Source organism: Lagopus muta, chromosome 19 (assembly GCF_023343835.1).
Source record: "Lagopus muta isolate bLagMut1 chromosome 19, bLagMut1 primary, whole genome shotgun sequence".
Taxonomy (NCBI): domain Eukaryota; kingdom Metazoa; phylum Chordata; class Aves; order Galliformes; family Phasianidae; genus Lagopus; species Lagopus muta.
In genome coordinates, this window is record NC_064451.1 from 1,269,423 (window position 1) to 1,293,363 (window position 23,941).

The 23,941-nt window shown below is 51.5% G+C and overlaps 2 protein-coding genes across 2 annotated transcripts; one reads left to right on the forward strand and one right to left on the reverse strand.

Annotated features, from left to right (window-relative positions):
* Positions 1–319: 319 nt before the first annotated feature.
* On the reverse strand, positions 320–20,110 carry DPP7 (dipeptidyl peptidase 7). The gene is given in 14 exon segments (XM_048965599.1): positions 320–698; positions 1,388–1,458; positions 2,365–2,429; positions 2,615–2,771; positions 2,847–2,965; positions 9,754–9,814; positions 10,876–11,042; positions 12,484–12,565; positions 14,888–15,023; positions 16,782–16,945; positions 17,313–17,452; positions 19,594–19,707; positions 19,887–19,964; positions 19,967–20,110. Coding segments are annotated over 14 exon segments (1,614 nt in total). The 5' UTR covers positions 20,085–20,110; the 3' UTR covers positions 320–556.
* LOC125702411 (kelch-like protein 9) lies at positions 2,972–9,744 on the forward strand. The gene is made up of 4 exons (XM_048965606.1): positions 2,972–4,726; positions 5,988–6,240; positions 7,584–7,744; positions 8,838–9,744. Exons 1-4 carry the CDS (start codon positions 3,692–3,694, stop codon positions 9,255–9,257), a joined length of 1,869 nt encoding a protein of 622 aa, XP_048821563.1. The 5' UTR covers positions 2,972–3,691; the 3' UTR covers positions 9,258–9,744.
* Positions 20,111–23,941: the final 3,831 nt, after the last annotated feature.

The window sequence follows — 23,941 nt, forward strand, 5'->3', positions numbered from 1 at the left end:
ACGTATTTAATGGGCAGGAGTCAAGTAAGTGAATGCGGGGGCTCTACTCAGTGACAGGACAAGGGGAGATGGGCACAAACCTGCCTGGATGTCTTCCGTGCAGCCTGCTCAAAGCCTGCTGTAGGACCAAACAGGATCTTCAGTGGATCCTCCTAACCCCTACAGTTCTGTAATTCTGCAATATGTGCAGTTGGTCACCTGTGAGGCCAAATATGTAATGACCATACCTCCGCTTTTCCTCTAGACAGAGAAAATAAACAGGGGATGACTAATAGTTTACCTTCATCCTACCCAACGCATTCTTCAGGACAGCAATGACTCCTTGGCCTTCAGGAAAATTTTATTGTTTCCACCATTTCAAGCACCTTCCCATTATGAGCAGAAGAGCACGAAACCCATGCAACATGATTCTGACTTCAGTCAGTAATTTGGCTTTTTGGTTTTCTTCTCCTGCTTGAATTTCCATTACTGGGGCAGAGGAGGCAGCACCTCCAGAAGCACAGCTCTGCTCTGCCCGCAGCCCAGCAGCTCCTGAGCATGGCTCCCATGGCTGCGCTCACTGCCAGCTGCTGCCCGGCGCTCCAGAGCGTTTCTCCCATGCTCTTTCCATCCTTGCAGATTTCACCCAGCTGCTGATGATGCTTGCTTCTAACTTGCGTGCCTCTATGACAGATGGGGGGTCAGCTGGGTTGTGTCCCCTGGGGACAACAGAAGCATCAGAAAAATTGAGTGCGCCCTCAGCAAGTTTGCAGATGACACCAAACCGAGCCAGAGGAGGCACTGAGATGAGCAGAGGGCTGGAGCAGCTCTGCTGTGAGGAAAGGTTGAGGGAACTGGGCTTGTTGAGCTTGGGGAAGAGGAGGCTGCAGGGAGACCTCATGGTGGCCTTCCAGTACTTGAAGGGGGCGTATGAACAGGAGGGGGAACGGCTGTTTGTGAGGGTGGATGGTGATGGGACAAGGGGAATGGTTTTAAAGTGAGACAGGGGAGGTTGAGGTTGGATATGAGGAGGAAGTTTTTCATCAGAGGGTGGTGAGGCACTGGCACAGGCTGCCCAAGGAGGCTGTGGATGCCCCATCCCTGCAGGCATTCAAGGCCAGGCTGGATGTGGCTCTGGGCAGCCTGGGCTGCTGGTTGGTGACCTGCACACAGCAGGGGGTTGGAGCTGGACGACCTTTGAGGTTCTTTTCAATCCAGGGCATTCTATTATTCTTTGAGACTCTAAGAGCGTTTGTATTAGGTTTAAAAAAGGATTCTTCTTGAGCGATGCTGTAGCATCATGGTATCCTGTTCTGCTTAGATAATATTATCTCCTTGGTCCTTGGCCCAGGGCAGCAGGAATTTGCCAAAGATCAGTGCCAGAAGCTGTCAGTGCACACATACTCACCGCAGATCCAAGTGATGAGCACCTCCCTGAATGGTCACAGCAGTCAGCGAAGGACTCAGGCTGCTATTTATCTGGAATGAGAGCAGCAGGGAGAAACTCTCACCAGGTGACCAGGCAAAACCAGACCTCAGTTCTGAAAACTGGATGAAGAGCTGGGAAGGACTGGGGAAAAGCATGTAAAGAGATCCATGGTGCAGCCAGTACCGTGCTCACAGGATGTGTGGGCCAAGATGGGAACTGTCAACCTAACCCAGCACAGGCAGCCTGAAAATGCTGGCTCCTCATGGTGACCTGCTCTAAGCAACCTGCTCCTTTTGCTGCTGGCGCTGCTAAGGCAGCCTGCAGCAAGGGATGCCTGCAATATAATTAAGAGCTCAACTAACTCTGCATCCTGCTTTGGGTCCTTTTTAACCAGAGCTCAGAAGTTTTGTTGAATCTAAACTGAAATGCTTCTTGCTTTGTCTGCTGGTTACAGCAACAGCCTGATCTCACAATGTATGTGGAGAGGGGAGAAATCACAGAGCACTGAACTGACCGAGACTGTCTCAAAACAGAACTGCAACAGGTTCTCAGAATTATAGGATCACAGAGTGGTTTGGGTTGGAAGAGACCTTAAAGCCCATTCAGTTTTAAGCCCTGCCACAGTCGGGGCACCTCCCGTCCAGCAGGCTGCCCAGGGCCGCATCTGACCCAGCCCTGAGCACCCCCAGGGTTGGGGCAGGCCAACCAGGTTCTGGGGCTCCCACTGAGCCTACCGCTCCTGAAGCTACCACTGCCACAGCAACATTCCTGGCTGTGGCATCTCACTGCTCCAAGTGCCTGTTATTAATGTCCCCACAGACTGCGGCATAAAACAGCTGCATGCAGAAACTCACAAGGGCTCACACTGACCAGCAGGGCTGCTTTGAACGGGCTGTGGGCAGTGCCTGCCCAAAAGGCAGCTCTCTCTGCTTGGCAGCAGCAGTGCGTGCACTTACCCCACCTCCAGCCCACGGGTCCAAGTCTCCATTTGAAAAGATGATATTGCTTGCACTTTTCAGGTCTGAAATTCAAAGGTGACACGTGAGAGCCTCATCCTACCCAGCAACTGCAGCAAACACAGACGAGAACTTCCTGTTTCCATCTCAAGCTGTGTCTGTCCCCATAGAGCTCAGCCAGGTGGAACACAGGGAGAGCTGCACAGCAGCACGAAGGGCCGAGCAGGCGGCACCTCCGCAGCAGACGCACCTCCTCCCCAGAAGTTGATTTGCAGCCACTGCGCTCGCGGCCTCACTCGCCATCGGCTCCAACAGTACTGCTCTCTCATGGCCTCTGTGAAGGGCATCTCAGGGAACATGTCTGTCACGTTGTTGCTGTTGAAAGTTAAGTTGATCTCGGTACACACCTGAAACAGAACACGAGCTGGCATGGAGGAGGAGTTGGCGGCGCAGCATCCCTGCTGGCATCCCCAGTGCCTCACCTGGTAGTCCCAGGCCTCAGCATCCGCACCAGTGCCGCAGCCCGTGGGGTCGGCGCAGGACCGGAACAGCTGGTACACATCATAGCACCGCGCCGAGCCGGAGGAGTTGTAGAACACCCCTGCCAAGTGGGAAGAGCACAGACAGACCCCTCAGTGTGGTGCCCTCTGCCGCTGCATCCGCAGGCTTCCTGCAGACCAGCACCAGCTGGGGGGTGGCCGGGGCTGCGGCAGGCGCAGAGCAAAGCACCAGCTTTACACCTCACTGCTGCCTGTGTATTACAGCCCACTCTGCAATGAGCTCTGCTCACCCCAGAAACTGTGACCCATTCTTCAGCCCCTCCACCTCCAACCCAACTCTCCAGCACCGTGCGTGGGAATCGTCCTGAGACCCAACCGCGATGGGTGCAACTGCTGCGACCACCCCACTCCCTAAAAACTGCCGTTGTGTGAATGCATTGAATTGAACACGAGGGCCGATGTGGGGGAGTGCATCCTAGACAGGATTTTGTTTCACTGTTGTTTAAAAAGGGAAGGCCGGCATGTGCAGGCTTGCCTGATGAAAGAGCACCTGCCCAGCAAAGCACTGCTGGGGAGCGCTGGAGGAACAGGCTGCTTTTGTGCAGAGGGGCCGTTACCGGACAGCAGGGCAGGAATGCAGTTACACCAGTGGCTGCCTACTGCTGCCAGAGCCAAAGGACCCACAAGCACCGTGCGGGACCCAGCACTGCAGGGAGGTCTGCGTGCAGGCAGCACCGCCTCGGCTGTCCTGGAGCATGAACCTGCAGACCTGGGGCTGCTCCTGGCATGCGTGCTTTTAGAGCAATGCTGCTGGCTTGCAGAGCAGCATGGGGAGCCTCGGGTCTGACACCTACCTGGAGAAACTTCTGCAAGGCATCAGCAGGCTTCGCGCCCAGAAAGCACTGTGCGATGTAACACTGGAGGCAGAAGGGGTTTGCTTTCCAGCACACAAGATCATTTTAGCATCAGCAAGTAATTACTGCAAGATTCTATTTGTTGGGAACGCGACAAGGACAGGGAATGTGGATGGAAGCATTCGTCTCGATGCTGTCAGTGCCGCGGGGCTGAGCAACGTCCTCAGCTTCATTTACTCCAACAAATTAGATCTCTCCTTACAGAACGTGGAGGAGACATTCAAGGCTGCAGAAGCCCTGCTGGTTGGAGAGGTGATCAGCCTGTGTTTCCGATTTCTGGAAAGCTGCTTGAGCGGTGAGAACTGCATGGACATTCTACGCATTGCCAAAAAACTTGGCCCCGCACAGCTGAGAGAGAAGGCCATGCGCTGCGTAGGGCAGCATTTCAAACAGCTCCTGGCCAATCCCCAGAGCCTGAAGGATCTTGACAGAGGAACCCTCTGTGAAATCTTAGACAGGACCACCACAGAGGGGAGCAGTGAGCTGGAGCTGCTCAGAGCTGCTGTGAGCTGGCTGCAGCACGACCGCAGGCGGCTGCAATACATGGGGGACATTTTAAAGCGCATCAGATTCCCTCTCATTCCTTTCCGCGATCTGCAGCGCTACATCCAGGAAATCCCTTTGATGAGGCTGGACTGGGGCTGCTGCCGGCTCCTCCAGGACGCCCTGACCCCCCACCTCCAGCTCTGCACCCGGCCGTCCCGGCAGAGCCCACACACCGCCCTCCGCTCCGCTTCCCCTGCACTGCTCATCGCTGGCGGCAGAACCAGCACCAACAGCATCTGCAGGGAGATGTGGGCTGCAGAGCAGAGCTGCGGCGCCTGGCGCAAAGTCGGGGACCTCTGCGTGCCCCTGTACAACCACTGCATAGTTGCCATCGATGACCTCCTCTTTGTCTTGGGGGGGCAGAGCACATTCGATCCCACAGGAAAGCAGCCATCAAACGAGGTAAGCGAGGAAACCTTCAGCCTCGGAAAGGGGCAGGGGAGGAAGGGGATCCTGCTGCTGCTCACTGTAGGTTTCCCACCTTTCCATGTTAAAATGCTACAACCACAGAACATCCTGCATTGGAACAGACTCTCAGGGATCACCAAGCCCAACCCGTTCCCACGCAGCACCACCCAACCCCCAGCCCTATGGCTCAAAGCGGTGTCCCTGCGCTCTCTAAGCTCCGGCAGCTCATGGCCGTGCCCGCTGCCCTGGGAGCTGTGCAGTATCCAGCCCTATGGGGCACAGCAATTCCTCAGCCCCACCTGAGCCTCCCCTGACAGCTCCATGCTGTTTCCCTGCCCCTATCACTGTCTCCAGAGCACAGTGGGGCAGCCCCCCCCCCCCCTCTCCCAGTGGCAGTGCTCACCCAGGTGCACCCAACGGCACAGCTGGCCCTTTGGGCTGCAGGGCACACTGCTGCTCACACTGCCTTCTAGAGCCCTGTGCAGTATTAGCAGCCCTTGGGAACGCAGGTTCCAAACTCTGGTAAGTGGTCAATTCCTGCCCCATCTCATCTGCTCCCACTGTAAGCTGTCCCCCTAACCCAAATAGAGCCGTCATGAGCTCAGCCACTTCTGCAGTCCATCAAGCAGCCACACAAATGTTACCCCCAACCCATTGCTGCTGTGGCAGGTGCTGCCATTGGGGGCACAAAATGAAGCCTCCTGCACTCTGCAGCTGCAAGTGGCATTTCCTTCCCTGAGGCAAAGTCAGGAGGTGGCTAAGCAGCAGTGGCACACATTCAGGGATGCAGCAGGGCCACAGCCCATGCCCAGCTTCAACAGCACCTGGTTCTGCAGACAGGACTCTCCTTCTATGAGCTGGGCTTACTAATCAAGACAACAGGATGGAGCTCAGGGGGTTGTTTAAGGTTGGGTAAGATGTAAAAAACTCAGCTGCCCTCCTCACTGCACATTCCAACAGAAGCAGAGGTGTAAAAAACAGCTTTCAGTAGATGTGTGCTGGCTGGCATTCGTAGCTTAACATTTTTCCATCAAACCAAGGCGTTCCAGCTCCTGCTTGCTGCAGGTAGGAAGGCAGCCCATTCCAAGCAGCAGAGCCTCACGTGAGCTTGCTCAGGGCACACGGGGCTGCAGGGCGTCAGCTCCAACAGAGGCACTGCTGTTCAGCTCTCCTTCAGCCTCGAGAAAACTTGCATCAGTTCCTGAAGCCGGGTGCCTGCCTTCAGCTCACAGTCTCCCACGTGCTGTGATTCCAGGTGTTCCGCTTCAACCCATGCGATGCTTCCTGGCTCCGGCTCGCCAGCATGCTGCAGCGGCGAACGCGCTTCCACGCAGACGTGCTGTCTGACCACATCTTTGTGGTGGGGGGTGGGACGCTGCTGGGGACCCTCACCCACACCGTGGAGTCATACCAGCCAGCTGCCAACAAGTGGGAGTTTGCAGCTCCCCTCCCCATCCCTATTGCTGACCACGCAGGCGCAACCCACAAGGGAATCCTCTACATTTCAGGTGAGAAATCTATCCCAAACCAGCTTATTGCCAGAGCCCAAGCCTGCACCCAGCCCGGTAACACGCACAGCTCACATCCTTTTCCAGCTCCATTAAACACAAACCCCCTCCCAACCTGAATGGCCTGACCTGTTTTCTTCCCACAGCATTAAATGCAACACCTCCTGCTTGCAATTCACACTCCTGCTTAGCTCTGACCTTGCAGTCCTGCCAAAATCCCAAAGCCTCACTGGCAGGAAGGCAGAGCAGGGGCAGGCAGCCATAGTGCTGCAGATGGGATTAAACTCAGCTGTTAATGGACATGGGAGATGTGACACTAACCCACTGAGCTGCTGAGCAGGGCTCCCTCAGAGCCAGGGATGCATCCCCCTGCCGGTGAGGGGCTGGGGCTGCACGAGGAGCTCAGGGGGGACAGGACCGCAGATCCAGGGCGGCCAAAGGGGCATCCCAAACCATACAGCACTGTGCTCAGCAATGGGACTGGGGGGAAAGAAGAAGGAAGGGCAGTCACAGGGAGCGACGGCATTTCCTTTCAGGAAAACATGACATCCCCTGCTTTCCTGGAACATCTCCCTGCTGATGGGAAGCAGCAAACAAATTCTTCCTTTTGCCGTGTCTGCATGCACAGCCTCTGCTTTACGCAGCAAGCCGTCTTCATCTCAATCCATGAGTTTTATCTTTATCCCCACACGCTTCTCTTCCCCCTCCCACTGGTAGGGAGTGAGCATGCATCTGTATGGGGCTCAGCTGCACACTGGGCTTCAACCACAACTCACGCAGAGAACGCACAGAGCTCAGGGAGATGGGCATGTGCCCAAACTGGAGCGTCATCTCTGCTGGTTGCAAGGACTCTTTGCAGGTTGGAATTCAACAAGCAGAAAATTAAAGCTATTTACCCTTCCAGCAGCAGCACCTTTGTTCTGCAAGGAGCTTTTTGTAACACAACCCCAAAATACAAAGGGAGGACCTAGCAGAGACAAAGACGACAACAGCAATGGCAGAGTGGCTCTGACCTTCTGACAAAGGTCCACAGCTCAGAGAATTTCAGGTGGTTTCCTTTCAAAAAAAAAAAAAAAAAAAGCATCCTGTGGCAGCCCCTAAAGAGAGGGGCTCATGGTTCCTGGTTACACCCTGAATACCCCAACAGAAAAGTTTTTTGTGGAAAACAGTCTTCAGACAGAACTGGAACCGGTTCCTTCCTTTAAAACATCCAGGAAGCTCAGGGTTTTGTTGTTTTTTGTTTTTTTTAATATCACATGACATCAGCCCTGCTGGTATTGCAGAGGGTTTGGTGGATGCCTGAGACTGACAGACAGAGTTCCAGCCCTGTGCTTTTCCCCCAGGCGGTTTCTCAGCAGGCAGAACCTTAGCAGACACCTTCAGCTTCTTCCCTCGCCTCCGGCGCTGGAGGCACAACTGTGCCATGACCTTCCCCCGCTGTGATCACGGGATGGCTGCCACCAAAGATGGCATCTTTTGCATCGGAGGAAGGACGCTGAAAGGAGTAAGTCCCTTTGCTCTTGTAATACCAGAACTGATCCAAAATGGAGTCTGTGTACGGCTGGGCCCTGGTGCACTACACCAGAGGGATGGACAGTAACGATGGTGGACTGGCACAGCAGCACATCAGTCACACTATATTAAGAAAACATGCTTGCCATTACAGCTGTGCACATTAAGAGCTGCCCTGCTGTCACACCCCATGTGCAAGAGCACAAAGCAAAGCACAGGGTGCAGATGCAGCCTGCTGCTGCAGGAGAATGCCACGTAACTGGCTGTGCACCTGTCCCAGAAACGCTACCTGGCCTGCTCTGGTTGTGCTGGGTTGGCAAATAGGAGAGAAATGGACTGCAGTGAAGACACCAGTCCACCACTGGACACCACAAGTAGATTTTAGGAGGGATGGGTTTAAATCCTGGGATGCCAGTGAAGCCCCTTCAGACTGATTGCCCATCCATGAAAGCAGTGCAGCCTGCTGGGGAGGTGACCCACACTCCATCAGGGAGATGCTCCTTCCCTGCAGTCAGGACAAGTGAATTCTGACAGGCCATTCAGCAATGCCTGTTGGAAAACATGAAGGCTTGTGGCTCAGCCCAACATTAATGCTGCTTGTTTCAAAGGCACAAAGGTATCTTAAAGCACTTCTTCACTGAGAATTGACAGAGATCCATAAAGTCAAACGGCTCATGACATCTGACATCCGATTCTTCCAACCACACAAGCTCAGTCGCCTCCCACAACTCAATTCACTGTAGCTGTCTTCAGATGAGTCCTCAGTAATGTGTTACGTCTATGCAGTGCAGGCAGGACTTCAGTTAAATCACTCCCAGTAGGTCCCCATGGCTCATTCTATTCATTCTCCAAGAATAACAAAGCTCTGTTGGGGCATTCTTCAATGGAACTTTGGTATTTTATTCCATTTATTTTGATGCTCTGATTGCAAAATTTGGACTGTAAAATGCAGCACCTTGAGCTCCACCGCATTCAGTGCGTGTTGAGACACTGGGCTTCCCTCACCACAGAGCAAATAAGCCTGACACGACAGTGGCACCACTTGAAGCACAGTCAGATGGTCTCTTTGGTCTGGTTCCTTGCAGGTGAAGCAATGGATTCACGTCAGTGAGACGGAGTGTTACTGCCCTGTCAGCGATCAGTGGACAACGCTCACGCTGTCTCCGTTCAGCCGCTGCCAGTTCAGCATCACAGCCCACGGGTCGATGCTTTACCTCACGGGGGGTGGATTGCTGCAGCACATGCAAAAAGACAACAGCATTTTCCTGTACGACACCAAAGGGCAGGTATGGAAGAAAGCCAGCTCCCTGCCTCGAGCTCTGGTTGATCACGCCTCCTGCATGATTAAGCTGCCCCAAGCGAACGCAGGTGGTGAGCTGGGGAGAGGCTCAGAGTGCTGCCTCACCAGCGGAAGGGAGAAACCAAGCCTCAGCTTGTCAGCTGCTAAGAGGAGAAGTAGGATGTGGAAAGCTCAGTCAGATGGGACAGCATTTGCCAAGACCTGAGTATCTTACCTACCTGTCTAGCTCCCCAAACGGTTTTAGCTGTGATTTTGAATTTATACTCCTGAAAGAACTTTGGAATCAGCCTCTAATATTTTCCTTACTAACACTGCTGACTGACAAATTAAATACTCGTGTAGGTAATTAAGACTGTCTTGCCACTCAGTTAGAACTGCAACTGCAGGGCCCTGTGACAACAGCCTTGCCCTCAACCAGCAGAGAACCTCCTTCAGTGATTGCGACTCGACCAGTAACTGCTCCAACCAGAGCCTGGGTAAACCCATCAGAACGGAGTGCCTGGGAAGTCATCTCGTGGACTGTCAGCAGTGTAAGGGGCTGCCATGGCCAAAACTCATACAGTACAAAACATCCCAGGGGAAAACTGGAGCTGTACCAGCTCCCACAATACACAATCCACACAATGAGACAACTCTACATACAGGTGCTTCTGGAGAACAACATTTTACATAAAAAAATCCATCTGATAAGAGTAACTCACCAACAAGAGCTGCTAGGCCTTGAATTGGGTCTGTGTGGGCAAGGATTTGTTCACAGCCAACCTGCATGAGACATGGTACAAGCAAATTGCAGACAGGACACACAACAGTCTACCCTGCAGAGGGGCTAAGCTGGAAGTTAAAAGCATTGCTTGCACAGCTGATGGTTCAGCAGCTTTCCAGTGGCCAAAAGCAACATTTATTTTTTTATTTTCTCTCTCCCTCCAGTAAAAAAAATACATAGGCACAGGGAGAAAGCAGCTGTGCAGAGGCCAGTGATAACCAACAGATCCTTCCTCCTCCAATCAGAGTATTTTAAGTCCCTTCTCAAGCAAACTTAGAACAGTTACTTCCATTCTACCACTTTTAAACAGACCCTAGAAAGGAACTGCATGGCCAGGCCAGCATCTTCTGTGCCCCTGCACAACACAGCCTGTGTGATTCCATGCACGCATTTTGCTCCAGGTAAGATCTGAACCTACATCCCAGCTGATCTCTTCGGCACAAGGCCAGAGGCACATCAAGACCCATCAGCAGCACCAGACTGACAGCAAAGCAGAAGCCAAGAGTTGCGATGGTGACTGGTGATCAGGGTCCTTTTTCAAAACAAACTGGTGTTTGTAAGCCTCCCAGGCACCTTTCCCCACACTTGGCCCTCACAGAGGCAGGCATTTCTCTACACTGCACTCTGACGTACGCCATCTTCCCTGGGGATTCTAGAAAAGGGAGCCTTATTTTCAGGCCTCTGCCAAGAAAAACGTGCCTATAGAAATGTGTCAACGTGGGCTACAACAAAACAGTCTTTTGAAAAGCTGCAGGTTTTCTGCCTTCAAAAAACTGAAGCCAGTGCAGCTGCACAGGCCTCTGCGTTCAAAGCAAACACAGAGCACAGGTATGGCTCAGCAAGCCTTCCAGCACTGCATTACAAACAGCAGTCGCTACTTCAGAGACAATTAAAATATGCAGATTTACTGTTGGAGTGGAAGGGCTGTGACATTCACCACTGCTTCCTCACATCACCATTGCTGGTGCTGCTCCACACCGTGCAGCCCCCAGCCCTGGTCCCTGAGGTGCACAACCCAGCCTGCACTCACAGCAATTCCCACCTGCGTCCTGCTACTCACCTTCACCGGATTAGCAGGGAGGTGCCCCATGAAATCAGTCTTGTAAGGATAGTCCATCATGGCAATCATGGTGAAGGCATTTCTAGCAAAGCCAAAAAGCTGGTAAACATCCTCCTTGCTAGAAATCTTGTTGCATGTGGCCATTTTGCTGCTGATTTCATCATAAGCTGCAGAAGGAAGGAAAATGAAAGGCACAAACTTCAACAGAGTAAATTGTAATCAGGCTTCAGCATCTTGTTTCACTTGGAGTAATGTGATATTGGGACACATAGGTGAGGTTTCCAGCAGGGAGGATACGTTACACCTAAGTTTACAAACACAGATGTTCAGGCACAGTCTTCCGCTATGGCTTCCTGACCCTGTGCTGATCCACAGCTCTCATCTCACAGTAACCTCCCTGGGGAACACAGTGGCAGCAGCAGCTCCTATCCAGAACGTCCCAGATGGATGCAGTCCAAACTGCTCACTACAAGGCTTTCCTGCCCAGCACCCTGCTTGGCAAGCTCCTTCTTGCTCCCTTTGGCACTGCTGGCTCCCACCATTGCTCGCTGTGGAGCTGGGCTCAGGCAGTAGAACAGAGTACAGCACAGATATCTCAGCAGGAAAAAGATGCCAGGCAACAATAATCCTCACAGAGCCGCCAAGGGCTCCTGAGATGGGCCTTCAAACCCTGACGTGATACAGAAAGTTCAGCTGGAGTCAGGAAATCTACCTTTTAAGAAATTAGTTCCAGATGTACTTGGATAGTTTTGCATTTCTGCTGGGAGAAGGTGCTCCTTCCATCTTCCATGTTCCACACTGTCAGCTCCTGTCTGTCCTCATTCTATTCAGTGAGCTGTCCCACTGGAGCCCGACTGGACCTATGTTTGGATACTCACTTGAGTGACACAACCTTAAGTACAACCATCATGCTACAGAAAGCACAGTGCCAGACAGATCTCAAGTACCTCAGCCACTGCAGAGTAATGTACTTCCTGTCATGCACATCTACAAGTGGTTTGGGACCAAGGGCAGCTCGAGGCTGCCCAGCAAACAGACCATGAACTCATCACAGGGGCTCCAAGGGCACGCAGGACTCCCAGGAAAAGCTGCACTGAACCATAATACCTGTCTGGTCTAAAGGGATGAAATTGCAGTCTCTGTTCTTGATCCTAACTGTCCAGTGCTGGAAATGAAAGAGACTGCTGGCTGCTACAAGGCGTACGCTGCCTTTCAGGTACGTCCAGTGACATGGACCATGCTGTGGTCACACTCACCAGAACAAGTCATAACAGCACAGCTGTTGAGGACAAGCACTGGCTGAAAGATGAAAATACAAAAAAATAAAAATACAGATGCTGTGGATTGTTTTATTTTTTATTTTTTACTGCAGAAAAACTAGTTTCATTAACGAGAGTCCATAGAGATGCTTTCTTTTTAGTGTTACTTACTGATCATGACACTAACCAAAACCATTCATCAAATAAAAATATCAATTACACGAGCAGAAAGGTCAGGCGGGCATCTGCACCAATTCAGCCAAACCAGTTTAAGACCTATCAGAAGTGAAATGGAACCAACTTCATTTCCCAGCCCTGGCCTGCCTGCTGCGCGGCTCTTTATCCTTACCTCCGCTCAGGAACAGATCTCTGATCTGCTGGAAGGCTCTGCGGACAGCAGTGGCGCAGCCTGGGATGGACTTCTGAAAATCCTGAAGGGCAGAACAGTCGCAGTGTTACAGCTGCACAGAGGACATGCAGCAGTACTGGGAGGTGGCAGCTTACCAGCCTGGAGAGGATGGAGCGTAGCCTGCACCTCCAGAGGCAGTGACAGCAGCGCTCCTGCCTCCAGCTCAGGGCAGTCAGTTCATCCCAGCATGAGCTACACCTGCACAGCTCACAGCGAGCAGCAGCTGCTGCACCGGATATCTGCTGTCAGACAGAACCCTGCGTGCCCAGGGGAGCCGTCAGACTGAACATGAAGCCATCAGATCACACCAACAGCTGCTGGCTGCTCAGCCCCAGAGCTGCTGCTGTAAAACACAACTGTCCTCACACTGCCCTGTGTCTACAAGCAGGAGCCACAAGGGGCTGAGAACCACAACCAGCCAGACGGCCGAGGAAGCTGTCATTTTTTCTTGGGAAAAACATTGCTAAACCCCTTGACGCAGCACTTCAAGGCATGTCTGAAGGGCTGCGGCTGCTGCCACAAGCCATTCCTGTGCTGAAGGCTCCAGCAACCCAAACTCTTTCTCTTCTAGCAGTTTGTAAGGCAGTTTGCCATCTGCCAGCAATGCACGCTTTATAGTAACAACAGGAACTAGCAGGGCTCCTTCACAGTGCCCTCAGCCTCAGAGCAATGGAAGGTAACCCAGGAACTTTTCTCAAAATGACACCACCTCAAATGAAAACAGTTGTGGCACCTCTCTTTGATTCCTCTCTGTCTGAAAGTCTTGCAGAAATCACTCTGCAGTTTACATGGGCATCCCTTCTGCAGCACGCTGCTGCACAGTGTCCTTACACAGCAGCCTTTGCTCTGGCTGTAGGGAGGACAGTGGGCACATAGAACCTGGTCTCATAAATGCCATAAAAAATAACATGTATGGCCCTTGCTCGCTCCCCCTCCCCAGTGAGCTGCAGTATCATGAAATGTACTGGAGAGACTCAATAGAAGTCACAGAGAAAGTTCTTTTCAGACAAGGCACTCACTCATAAGCAGAGAGCAGAAGAGAGCTCCTGCAATGATTCATGAAAGCTCTGTGCCTCAATTAGCATCAACATCTCTGGGGCACTCGTTTGCTTCTTTCACCGAGAAGAGCACAGTTCAGCCTTCAGATGTACAGATTGCTGCAATTTAAACATGCGGAAGGTGGAAGGAATTACTTTGAGAACAGCATGAAGAGCTTGTTTAGGATCCCAGCCCAGGGGCTGAGTTACCATTGCAGAGAATATATCTTAAAATGAATGAGAAACATTTTTGACCTTTTCGTGCGGAGGAAAAAAGCCCCACCTTCAGGGGTGTAATGACTCACAGCACATTCATAACTGAAGCAAGAGCTGTCAGCTGAACAGGGCTTCTTAGAAGTAATTACCTTCCTCCAGGGAAGAATTCCCACTGCTAAGCCCGTTACATAATGGAGCAGTACTGTATATTTTGCTTTAAAATGTGCAATTTTAAGGCAAGATGTATTTTGCTCTTTAAATACTTAAAAGTTCCAAGTGCTTGAGTTTGTTTATTTCAACAACTCTTCTTTCTTTACACTTACCAGTAGTGCTGTGTGTGCTGTAAATGCCTGCATTAAAATAAGGTTTAATGTATGCAACAAGGTCACAAGGACCCCATTTCATAACAGTTCACACAAAGCCACGTGTGTCACCCACATCTAGAAATTCATGTCAGAAACAGGCAAAAGAGGCACTCCCACAAGCTTTTAATCATACCAGCTAGTAAATTTCTATCCATGTGAACTAAATGCAAGTCAGTTATCAGCAATAGCACCTTCCTGGGTATCCTGATCTCCTCAGAATGTGGAAAGACATTTAAGATTTGGTTTTAAGTGAACCTAGGACACTTTGCAGATTTTTTTTAGTGAAATGAAGATTTTCAAACTCTTCATTGAAAAATGTAATTCTGGAACTAAGGACCTGCTGTAAATAATCCATACCAATGCAAAATATATTTTTGGAAGAGGGTTTGAAGAATGTATGATCCGAAGGTTTCAGCCAGGCACAAAGGGAAACTTTCAGGCTTGTAATTTGGCTAAGTGACTAGAAATGGGAAAGGGAACTGTTATTGGCACTAAAGGTGCTGGAACCAATTTATGCTGCTCATAAGAGCAGTGCCTTGGGGCCCTGAGCTGCCACAAACACAGCAACCAGCAGCCATCACAGCTCCAGCCACTGCTCTTCCTCACAGGTCTGCCCAGCAATCCGTGGTCAATGTGAAAGTACCTGCCTGGTTAAAGGCACTGAAAGAAAAACCCTGACTTCTTACAGGAAGAAGGATAACGTTCCTGAAGAGAGCTTCCACTTACTGCTGTTACATCTCTGAAGAACTGAGTGGGATCTCCAAGCCCAGCCACAGACACCACAGGAGCACTGGCAGCTAATGCCCCATCCACAACATTTGGGTATTTCATCCTCATGTAAGCACTCAGCATTCCTCCATAGCTGGAACAGGAGAGAGAGAAAAGCGTTATTTCTTTTAACAGACAGTTAATGTTATAAAGATGGTGTTCAGGCCTGTAGTCACAAGCTCAAGTTTAGGGAAACCCATCCTCATGTGGAGAACAAAAAAAGAACCAGGTATGGCTGATGAGCAGCACACTGTGTTCTCACCATCTGCCCCCTAGACCCTCAAGTCAATTCTTGCAGGAATACAGGAGCCCAATTTGCTTCTACAGACAAAGCTAAATGCTGCCTCAATATCCAACACCACTGCATTCTGAGACCTGACAGCTGCCGCACAGAGCCAGCTGGGGCTCAAGTGTCATTGCTTAATGGGGGAAGAAGACACATTTCCCACACAGGATTATAAAGATTGTCTAAGCAAGGGCTAACAAGCAGAGGGCATTCCTGATCAGTACAGAATAGGCAACTCTGCAGTGCTAAGGGGTGGGTGGTGGCCATCCTGGGCAGCCCACATAGCAGCAGCACAGCAAAGAATGAGAGATGTTAACAAGGGTCACATGAAATCTCAGAGCCACCTCGAGAGCTTCAGCCGCAAGGCCACAGATCTGCAGATGTATTGGACTGCTTGATAATCCCAAGGGCACAAAGGTTACTCAGATGCAAACTGCTGAGGAGTTACTCAGGACACTCCTGGGGGTGTTACAGCCCTCACACCCAGCTAACAACTGGTCTGACTCTGAGCTCTTCACTTACAGTTCAGAGGTATTCAAGTCCCACTCAATTGTAAAGCAATGGATTCTTCTCTAAGCTGACCCTTGGAAACAGGTTGTAGCTCAAACCTGACAAGAAATTTCGGTTCCACTGATTAAAGTCTAGCAAAGCTACAAGCAACTGAAGGGGGATTTTCTTCCCTATGGAAATGTTCTGCTCCAATACTGCTATACTTCCTATATTCTGCAGACAGGTTTGGTGCTGTTCAGGGCTGCTGCATATTTAGCTCTAGTTTACACACCAAGAGCTGCCGTGTAACAGCTTGCAGGACTGACTGTTCACACCCCTCCCTGCCCAGGACTGTTCCTGATGTGTTTCACGCCAGCTCTGTCCTGGTGGTCGTGGTACAGATACCACCACAGATACCACCATGGTCTGCTGAAGCATAACCGTGACTGAATGCTTTTTAACTTGCTGCAACGCCTGAGAAGCCCCTCCCTTGAAAACCTTTTAAGGGGAAGCATCTCTCTATATGAACATGGGAAGAGATGTGCGCGACACCAACGCAGCTCTGACTTGAAACAGCAGGCACTCTGGGGAAGGACATCTGCTAGGAAGCAGAAGCAACCAGGCAGCACAGTGCAGAGCAGGATTAGAAAGGAGCCTACAATGAAAAAGTCTGCATGCTGCTAAAGAGGCTTCTTTCAATAAATAGCCAGATGGTCTCTCAAAAGAATATTTTACTGATTATTATTTTTCTGTATTTTTTAAGTAGAATGTTCTGATCCTGCAGGTACAATTTCCCACATTCTGGGGTTCTGGCTGACACTGAAGATGCCTAGAAACTTTCAGTATCCAAAGCAAAGATTCTCAAAGGCTAAGTCAAGACTAATTCTTTATGGGACAGCTGACTGTGCCCTGGGGATAAGCCCCCAAGGAGCTCAGCCACAAGCACATCTGCTCTCTACAGAACAGCTTAGAGCTCTGGCCCTCCAGCAAGCTTTAAAGGCAAGCAGACCTATAAGAATAACACAACTGTGGCTGGGAAAGGATGCAGAGAGGGGTACAGCTATACACAACATTTACCTGCCTCCGAAAGCAATGACAGGGCAGCCTGCAGCTCCATACTGCTGCTTAAGCTCAGTAATTAGCACTGCGTAGTCAGCGAGGGCTTGTTCCACAGTGAGCAGATGAGTGTTCTTTATCTGCATTGACTCAAGTCCAAATGGAAGAGATTTCCCATAGTACCTCTGAAAGAAAAGAGAGATTCTGCAGAAATGCTGGTGTCTCCCTGCCCTCACAGCTGGGAGAAGTGTGCACAGACAGGAAGTGGAAACAGCACACAGCACACAGCACCCACTAATTCATTTGTAACTGAGCAAGTGCCTTGTCTCTGAAGCTGTCTTATATGAGATAAACAGAGACCTCGAGGATGTATTCTCTAGACTCTAGAGAGGATGGACAAAAAACCAGAGCTGCTGCCATGATGAGAAAACCCATGGCAACTATGCCCCAGCTTCATGGCAAGAGAAGCTGCTATTCTTCTGGACACTGAGAAAGCTGAAGTTGGTAACGTTAGCACAATTCTTCAGCATGCACAACGACTGCCATACTCACATGCTCAGCAAAAATCACAAGAGCTTGCTGCTGCTCTGCTAATTCAAATATGAAGTCCGAGTTTTCAGCAAAAGTCCAGATGTCGCCTTCATTGCCAGTATAGAAGAAGATTGGTCCAAATCCTTTCTTCCAGAACTTTGCTGAATGAGACAATTGAGAGAAGACATGAGAAATGTGTCAGAGCACAAAAGGACTCATTTTGGTGTGTCTGCACAGAAGCTTACAAGGAAACACTGTGAACAGGCTGATCCCCAAGGGCTGTGCTCGGAAAGCAGGTGTCAGAGAGACCATGCTACAGAAACCCCTCCCCTGCCCAGGGGTGAGAGCTCCCATCAGACCACTACGTGGCTTTGATTTTCCACTTCTGCCTAAAAACCCTTAAAAGTGTCAGTATTGCAACACATTTGGAAATGGCTGCCTCCAGATGAGCCAAAATTTTGCCTCCATTTCCATGTGACGTACCTTTTTTCAGCCCAAATGATCAGGCACAGATCATTTTTCCTACAAAATGAATGTTGGAGAACTGCCTGCCTCTTTACATTGCTCTTACTGTGATGTGTAACACAGAGAAGAGCTGTAAGCAATGCTTACTTTAACTTCTGACCTGCCTGTAACTGAACACAAACTGAGACCAGCAGGATAAGCTGGCTGACAAGGCGATGCTTGCTTGTGTAACACACCACTGCCTTGGTGCCTGCTGGCTTCAGGAAACATTTTTAGCTTAGCCTTGAATTGCACACGAACTAAAGGGGTTAATAAACAGCCTTCTTCAACAACAGATCTCAGACTGTCATTTAAATGCAGATTTCATCACCCAAGGGGAACCTCCAACAGGTTGTCCTACAAACACAACTGCAGCAAAGAATTTCCTGAGCTTAATTCTTGGCATTCTCAATGCAGATTTGCCAGAATGAGTGTCGGCTTAGAAACGGGTTTGAAATGCTTTGGTAGTGAAATTGCTACTCTTTGTTAACAAAGTGCCAGGTTTTAGAAAGGCAGGAAACTGAAGTGCTGTCCTTATTCTGGTATTTCTTGCAATGTGCTCCGTGATTCCTGTATCAGACAACAGAATCGTGGAACCACTGAGGTTGGAAAAGCCCTCTAAGATGACTTAGTTCAACGGTCTGCCTACCACCAGTGCTGCCCACTAACCACGTCCCTCAGGGTCAGCTCACACCTTCTGCCTGAACGCCCCCAAGGACAGCGACCCCACTGCTCCCCAGGCAGCCTTTGCCAGTGCCCAACCACACCTATGGAGAAGAGATTCTTCCACTATCCAGCCTGACTTGTAGTAAGCAACAACATGAGGCAAAAAGACTGCCCAGAGATGTGGTGGAAGCTCCATCCCTGGAGACTTTCAAGACCAGGCTGGATCAGGCCCTGGGCACCTTGATGTAGCTGTGCACATCCCTGTGCATTGCAGGGGAGCTGGAGTGTGTGACCTTTAAAGGTCCCTTCCAACTGTAAGGATTCTGTGATTCTGTTACAGGTTGCTTAAAGAGATCCCTATTTTTAGGTTGAAATCTGGGGTAACTGCCAGCTAACCTCAAGCCAGTCAGATGCCTGGTTGTGAAACACGAAAAGCCTTGTGTTGCACAAGAAGCAGAAGAAGAAACTGTTCAGTGTGCTTTTTCTCACAGCTGCTATTCAGCTCTGCATTTACAGAATCTGCCCCAGCAGGATATGTAGGTAAAACATAAGACTTTAAAAAATGAATGCTCTGAAGCAGATGATTCCATTACCAAAGGGCCATTTGTGAAGTTCCAGCCCTGGGCACGCTATCAAAATCCCTCCTGGTGCTTTGATATCTCTGTGCTGAACCGATCCTGGAGTGCCACTCACATAACCAGGTGTCAGTGAAGACTGTGCTGTGTGACAGGAGTTGGCAGGCAGTGAGGTGAGGTACAGCAGGTGTGCCAGGCATACTGCCTGAGCTCTGCACCGGTGCTGCTCACAACTCCGCTCTCCCGCTCCATATCTCCCCCAGGCACACGGGATTCAAGCACACCTGCCACCGGTTAATGACGTTATTATGAAAGCAACGACGTTTCGGTCGGAAAAGCCTCCTCTCTCCGTCTGTCCCAGAAGATCGCTGCTCGGGCGGGAAGCTGAGGGCAGCGTTGCAGCTGTAGGGCTGTCAGTGATGGGAAGCACGGAGCGGGGAGGCGCCTCTCCGGGAGCGCAAGGGAAGGGGGCCGAGGTTTGCAGTGGGAAACGCGCGGCCCCGCCCAACCCCGCCGCTCGGCGCCCACCCAACAGCCCGCCCCGGCTCGGCACCCACCTGACAGCAGGTACCGCTGCGGGAAGGTCTCGTTGCCGCCGGCCTCGAAGCGGAAATGGTCCCGCACCTGCGGGAAGAGCCGCTCCTCCAGGCCGGGCCCCGCCAGCCGGGCGGCTGCAGGAGGGAACGAACCATCAGCGCCGAGACACCGGCAGCGCCCGCTGCCGCCCCACGGCCCGGCGCAGCGCGGAGCAGCCCGGCGCCACCCGGTCCGACTGCAGTCTCCAGCCTGGAAGGGGCGGCTCGGTGCCCAGGGTTGGGGGGAAACGAGGGGTCCCAGCTCGAGCACGTACCGGGCGCGCCGCGGCGCGGTGGCAGAAGCGAGAGAAGGAAGAGGAGCAGCAGAGGCGAGCGAGTTCCCATAGCAGCGCCCCGCTTCGCTCCGCACACGGACCTGACCGCCCGCGTGGAGACGACCGGCGGCTGCGCACGTGACTCCGGCGGCAGCACGTGACAACACCTCTCTCCTCACGTGACCGCGTGGGCGCCATGCCTACCGTGGCGCCGCCATGTTGTCTACCGGGGCATCCGCCGGGGTCTTTTTTCCGGCCATCGCCGCCCGTGTGCGAGTGGGCAGCGCAGGGTGAAGCCAGAGCTGGAGTGGAGCCTTGAGGTTCAGGGCTCTAAGAGAAGAGGAACATAATTGTTCTCCTTACAGGCCTTTATGAAGAGTGTGGGGCATCCAGAGATGCTGAGGGATGAAGTTGGCTGGCTGAGTGGAAGGTTTCTTCAGTGAGGACTTTTGTGTAACTGTCGCAGCCAAAAAGCATCTTCAGAAATGAAAGTTCTTGCTTGTGGGTGGAACAAAAAGCTAAAGCTTTCTGAAACATGTAAAGAGAAATAAATGATCCGGTTTTGTCTCTCCCCTGTCAATAATCACAGCATCATAGAATGGCCAGGGTTGCAAAGGAGCACAGTGCTCATCCAGTTCCAACCCCTGCTGTGTGCAGGTCGCCAACCAGCAGCCCAGGCTGCCCAGAGCCACATCCAGCCTGGCCTTGAATGCCTGCAGGGATGGGGCATCCACAGCTTCCTTGGGCAACCTGTGCCAGTGCCTCACCACCCTCTGGTTCAAAAACTTCCTCCTCATATCCATCCTCAACCTCCCCTGTCTCAGTTTAAAGCCATTCCCCTTGTCCCATCACCATCCACCCTCACAAACAGCCGTTCCCCCTCCTGTTCATACGCTCCCTTCAAGTACTGGAAGGCCACCATGAAGTCTCCCTGCAGCCTTCTCTTCTGCAAGCTGAACAAGCCCAGTTCCCTCAACCTTTCCTCGTAGCAGAGCTAATACTATTGAGCTTTTCACTTTTTTCCCCCAAAACACAGACAGAAGCACCATGTCACTTTCAGACTGCCCGCCCTGGGCCAGCTCCTTGAGCACCCCTTGGAGGGAGCAGGGCTGAGTGTGACCTTGTGGCCCCACTGATCCCTGCAGGCCTGTGTTTTAAGAGCCTGTATTTGTATTTTGGCCTTTCACTTAAAATTACATCAATCTGTCCTCGTCTGCCCCAGGCCGATTATTCTGCAGCTTTTGCTCTGTGAAAGTATGGGACTCGTTCTGTCTGAACGGAGCGCCGTGTCCGCATCCCATAAGCTGTGGTTCTCCCATAAGCCGCAGTGCTGCGCTGTGGATCGGCTCTGTTGTCAGCCAAAGGGCGGCTGATGTGAATGAAAGGCCTCCTGACAGCATGGAAATTGGACTTGTAAACCTTTTGAAAATGTGAAGAGGGGTGAAAATAGGAAGAGAGGTTGAGCACATTGTCAGATTTAAACAGCCTTTCACATAGTAATTATGTAAATTTGGGTTATCTCTTTGGAGGAAGACAGTTCAGCCTCCCTGACTGCACAGCTCCTATCAGCCTGCCTCAGTTCACCGCCCCGTTCTGCAGTGACCCCTCATCCCAGGGAAGGTGGCTCAGGGGGATCTTATCCACAGTACTGATGGAGGTGGTGTGGTTTAACCCAGCAGGCAGCTCAGCACTGCGTCACTCACTGCCTCCCAGGTGGTGTGGGGTAGAGAATCAACAGTACAAGTGTGAGAAACCATGGTTTGAGGTGAAGACAGCTTACTAGGTAAAGCAAAAGTTGTTGCATGCGAGCAAAGGCAAAACCAAGAGTTCATTTGCTTCTTCCCACCTGCAGGCAGATGTTCAACCACTTCCAGGAAAGCAGGGCTCATCGTATGTAACGTTTTTTTGGGAAGACAATGCCATCCTTCCCAATGTACTCCTCCTTCTCCTTCTTCCTCTCCACTCCCAGTTTTATTGCTGAACACAATGTCAGGTGACACAGACTGTCCCCCAGTCAGTCCGTGTCAGCTGTGCCCCCTTCCAGCTCCATGCACACCCCCAGCTCCTTGCAGGCAGGGCAGCACAAGACACAGAGAAGTCCTTGGCTCTGAGTAAGCACTGCTCTGCAACAAGAACAACGTCAGTGTTGTCATGCTGTTTTCATGAAAAATCCAAAACACAGTGTCATGTGAGCCTCTGTGAAGGAAATTAACTCCATCCCAGCCAAAATCAGGACGATGGGGTGCACAGAGGATGCAGCTGGGCTCTTCCCTGGTGCTCAGTGACAAACAAGATGCAATGGGCTAAGACTGGAACACAGGAGGTTCCATCTGAACATCAGAAAGCACTTCTGTACTGTTTGGGTGCCAGAGCACTGGCACAGCTTGCCAAGAGAGATTGTGGACCATCTTCCATCCTTGGGTGTATTCAAAGCCTATCTGAACAAGGTCCTGGGCAAGTGGCTCTGGGTGGCCCTGCTTGAGCAGAGGGTTTGGACCAGACTGGTCTCACCTACTCTGTGAGTTTGTGACCATTTGCTGTTGGCAGCAGGGAACAGCATCGCTGCTAGCCTGGAGCAGTCTTTCTTGGAATGAGGATATGGTGCATTTGGGCACCATCCTTTCCCCCACTGCATTGTGTGGAGCAAAAAACATGGTCTGTATTTTGGAAAAGGGTTCTATATTTCAGCTTGTGGAATAAGTGAAGAAAACATTAGAGGAAGAGGTCAGGGATTCAAAATGTTCATTGTCTCATGTACTGCAGAGGTGGGAAGCTGGCCCTGTAATTGCAGCAAGGCCATATGCAGCCAGTGGGGTCTAATGCTCTGGCAGAGAGCAAGGGCTTTGTTAATGCACCTTTCCTGATTCTGCAGGCCCTTTTATGTCATTTTTCTTGCAGCCAACCTAATCAGTTCTAGGCCTGGTAGTGGTCTTCTGTCTTTAAGCTCTGAGCGGATGCTTTTGGGGTTGTGCTAGCTGCAGCTCTGAGCCAGAGTTCAACACTGCAGTGCTGTAAGTACAGGAAAACCAGGTCTCCAAGAAGTGCAGTGAACTGGGAACTGTGTGATGCTGAGGTGAGCCCAGGTGCAGAAGGCAGTGTGCAGTTTGTGCCAGCTGGATAACGAAGTGTGAATGTCAATTCCTGTCCAGAGTGGAACATACGTGGATTGGGCAAAGTGATGTTACAGCATTGACCTCCTGATAAGATGCTCTGGGAGGTCAGGCTTGGTAGCACAGTGACCTTGACAAGGCTGCTGGCTGAGCAGCAGTGATCTGAGCTGCCACAGTGCTCGTGCAGCCTGGGAGGGAACAGCTGCAGGGTCCTGGAGCTTCCCTCATATGCATAAGGCTGCCTCCAGCAGCCACCTCTGTTGTGTTTACCAGCACTGCATGTGGGCAGGTGCTGATTAGACACTGCTGCCAGGATCCACAGCCTCACACTGCAGTCAGGAAGGAGAACCTGGGAGCTGTGCGTCCTGATGAAAGTGCTGTTGCCTTTTATTAAGCAGGGCAGTCTGTGCTGCACTGGCAGGCATCCATTGCTCCAAATCCATTCTGCAAGCAATGCTCCTAAGCCCAGCCAGAAGTGGGGCTGTATGCCAACAACTGGCACCGCTCATTTCTTGTGTTTCACAGGAGGGTGCAGTCTGTCCCTGTGTAAGGGTTTAGACCTACAGTGAACAGGCAGTGATGTTAGCAGCTCTCAGACAAGGCCAAGGACGAGGTCCTGGAGGCAGCCACAGGTGTTTGTGACCTGGTATGCAGTGGGCAGGTGGGTGCATGCCTTGGGGCAGGAGAGGAGCTCAGCAGGAACCTCAGGCTTTTTAAAAGCACCAAAGTAAGTCATAGTGTCCTGCAGAGTGATGCTTGCCTTGTGATTTTTCTCCTCTGGGAGAAGAATTCCTGCACACCATTTCTCAGGCTATAAACTTCCTCTTCTGGCAGCACCCAGCTCCCTGGTGTTCTGCTCAGCTGCCAACAGTCTCCTGGTTGTTCCATGTTACCCAGAAAGAGCTGCAGTAGATGTCTTGGCAGATGTGGGCAGTTGCTGTGCTG

Excerpts from the sequence above, each read along its gene's own strand:
- LOC125702411 (XM_048965606.1), top strand. The coding sequence starts at position 3,692 with ATGGGGAGCCTCGGGTCTGACACCTACCTGGAGAAACTTCTGCAAGGC. Across the intron at positions 6,241-7,583 it reads GGGAATCCTCTACATTTCAG|GCGGTTTCTCAGCAGGCAGA; the intron begins GTGAGAAATCTA and ends CTTTTCCCCCAG. Across the intron at positions 7,745-8,837 it reads GAGGAAGGACGCTGAAAGGA|GTGAAGCAATGGATTCACGT; the intron begins GTAAGTCCCTTT and ends GGTTCCTTGCAG.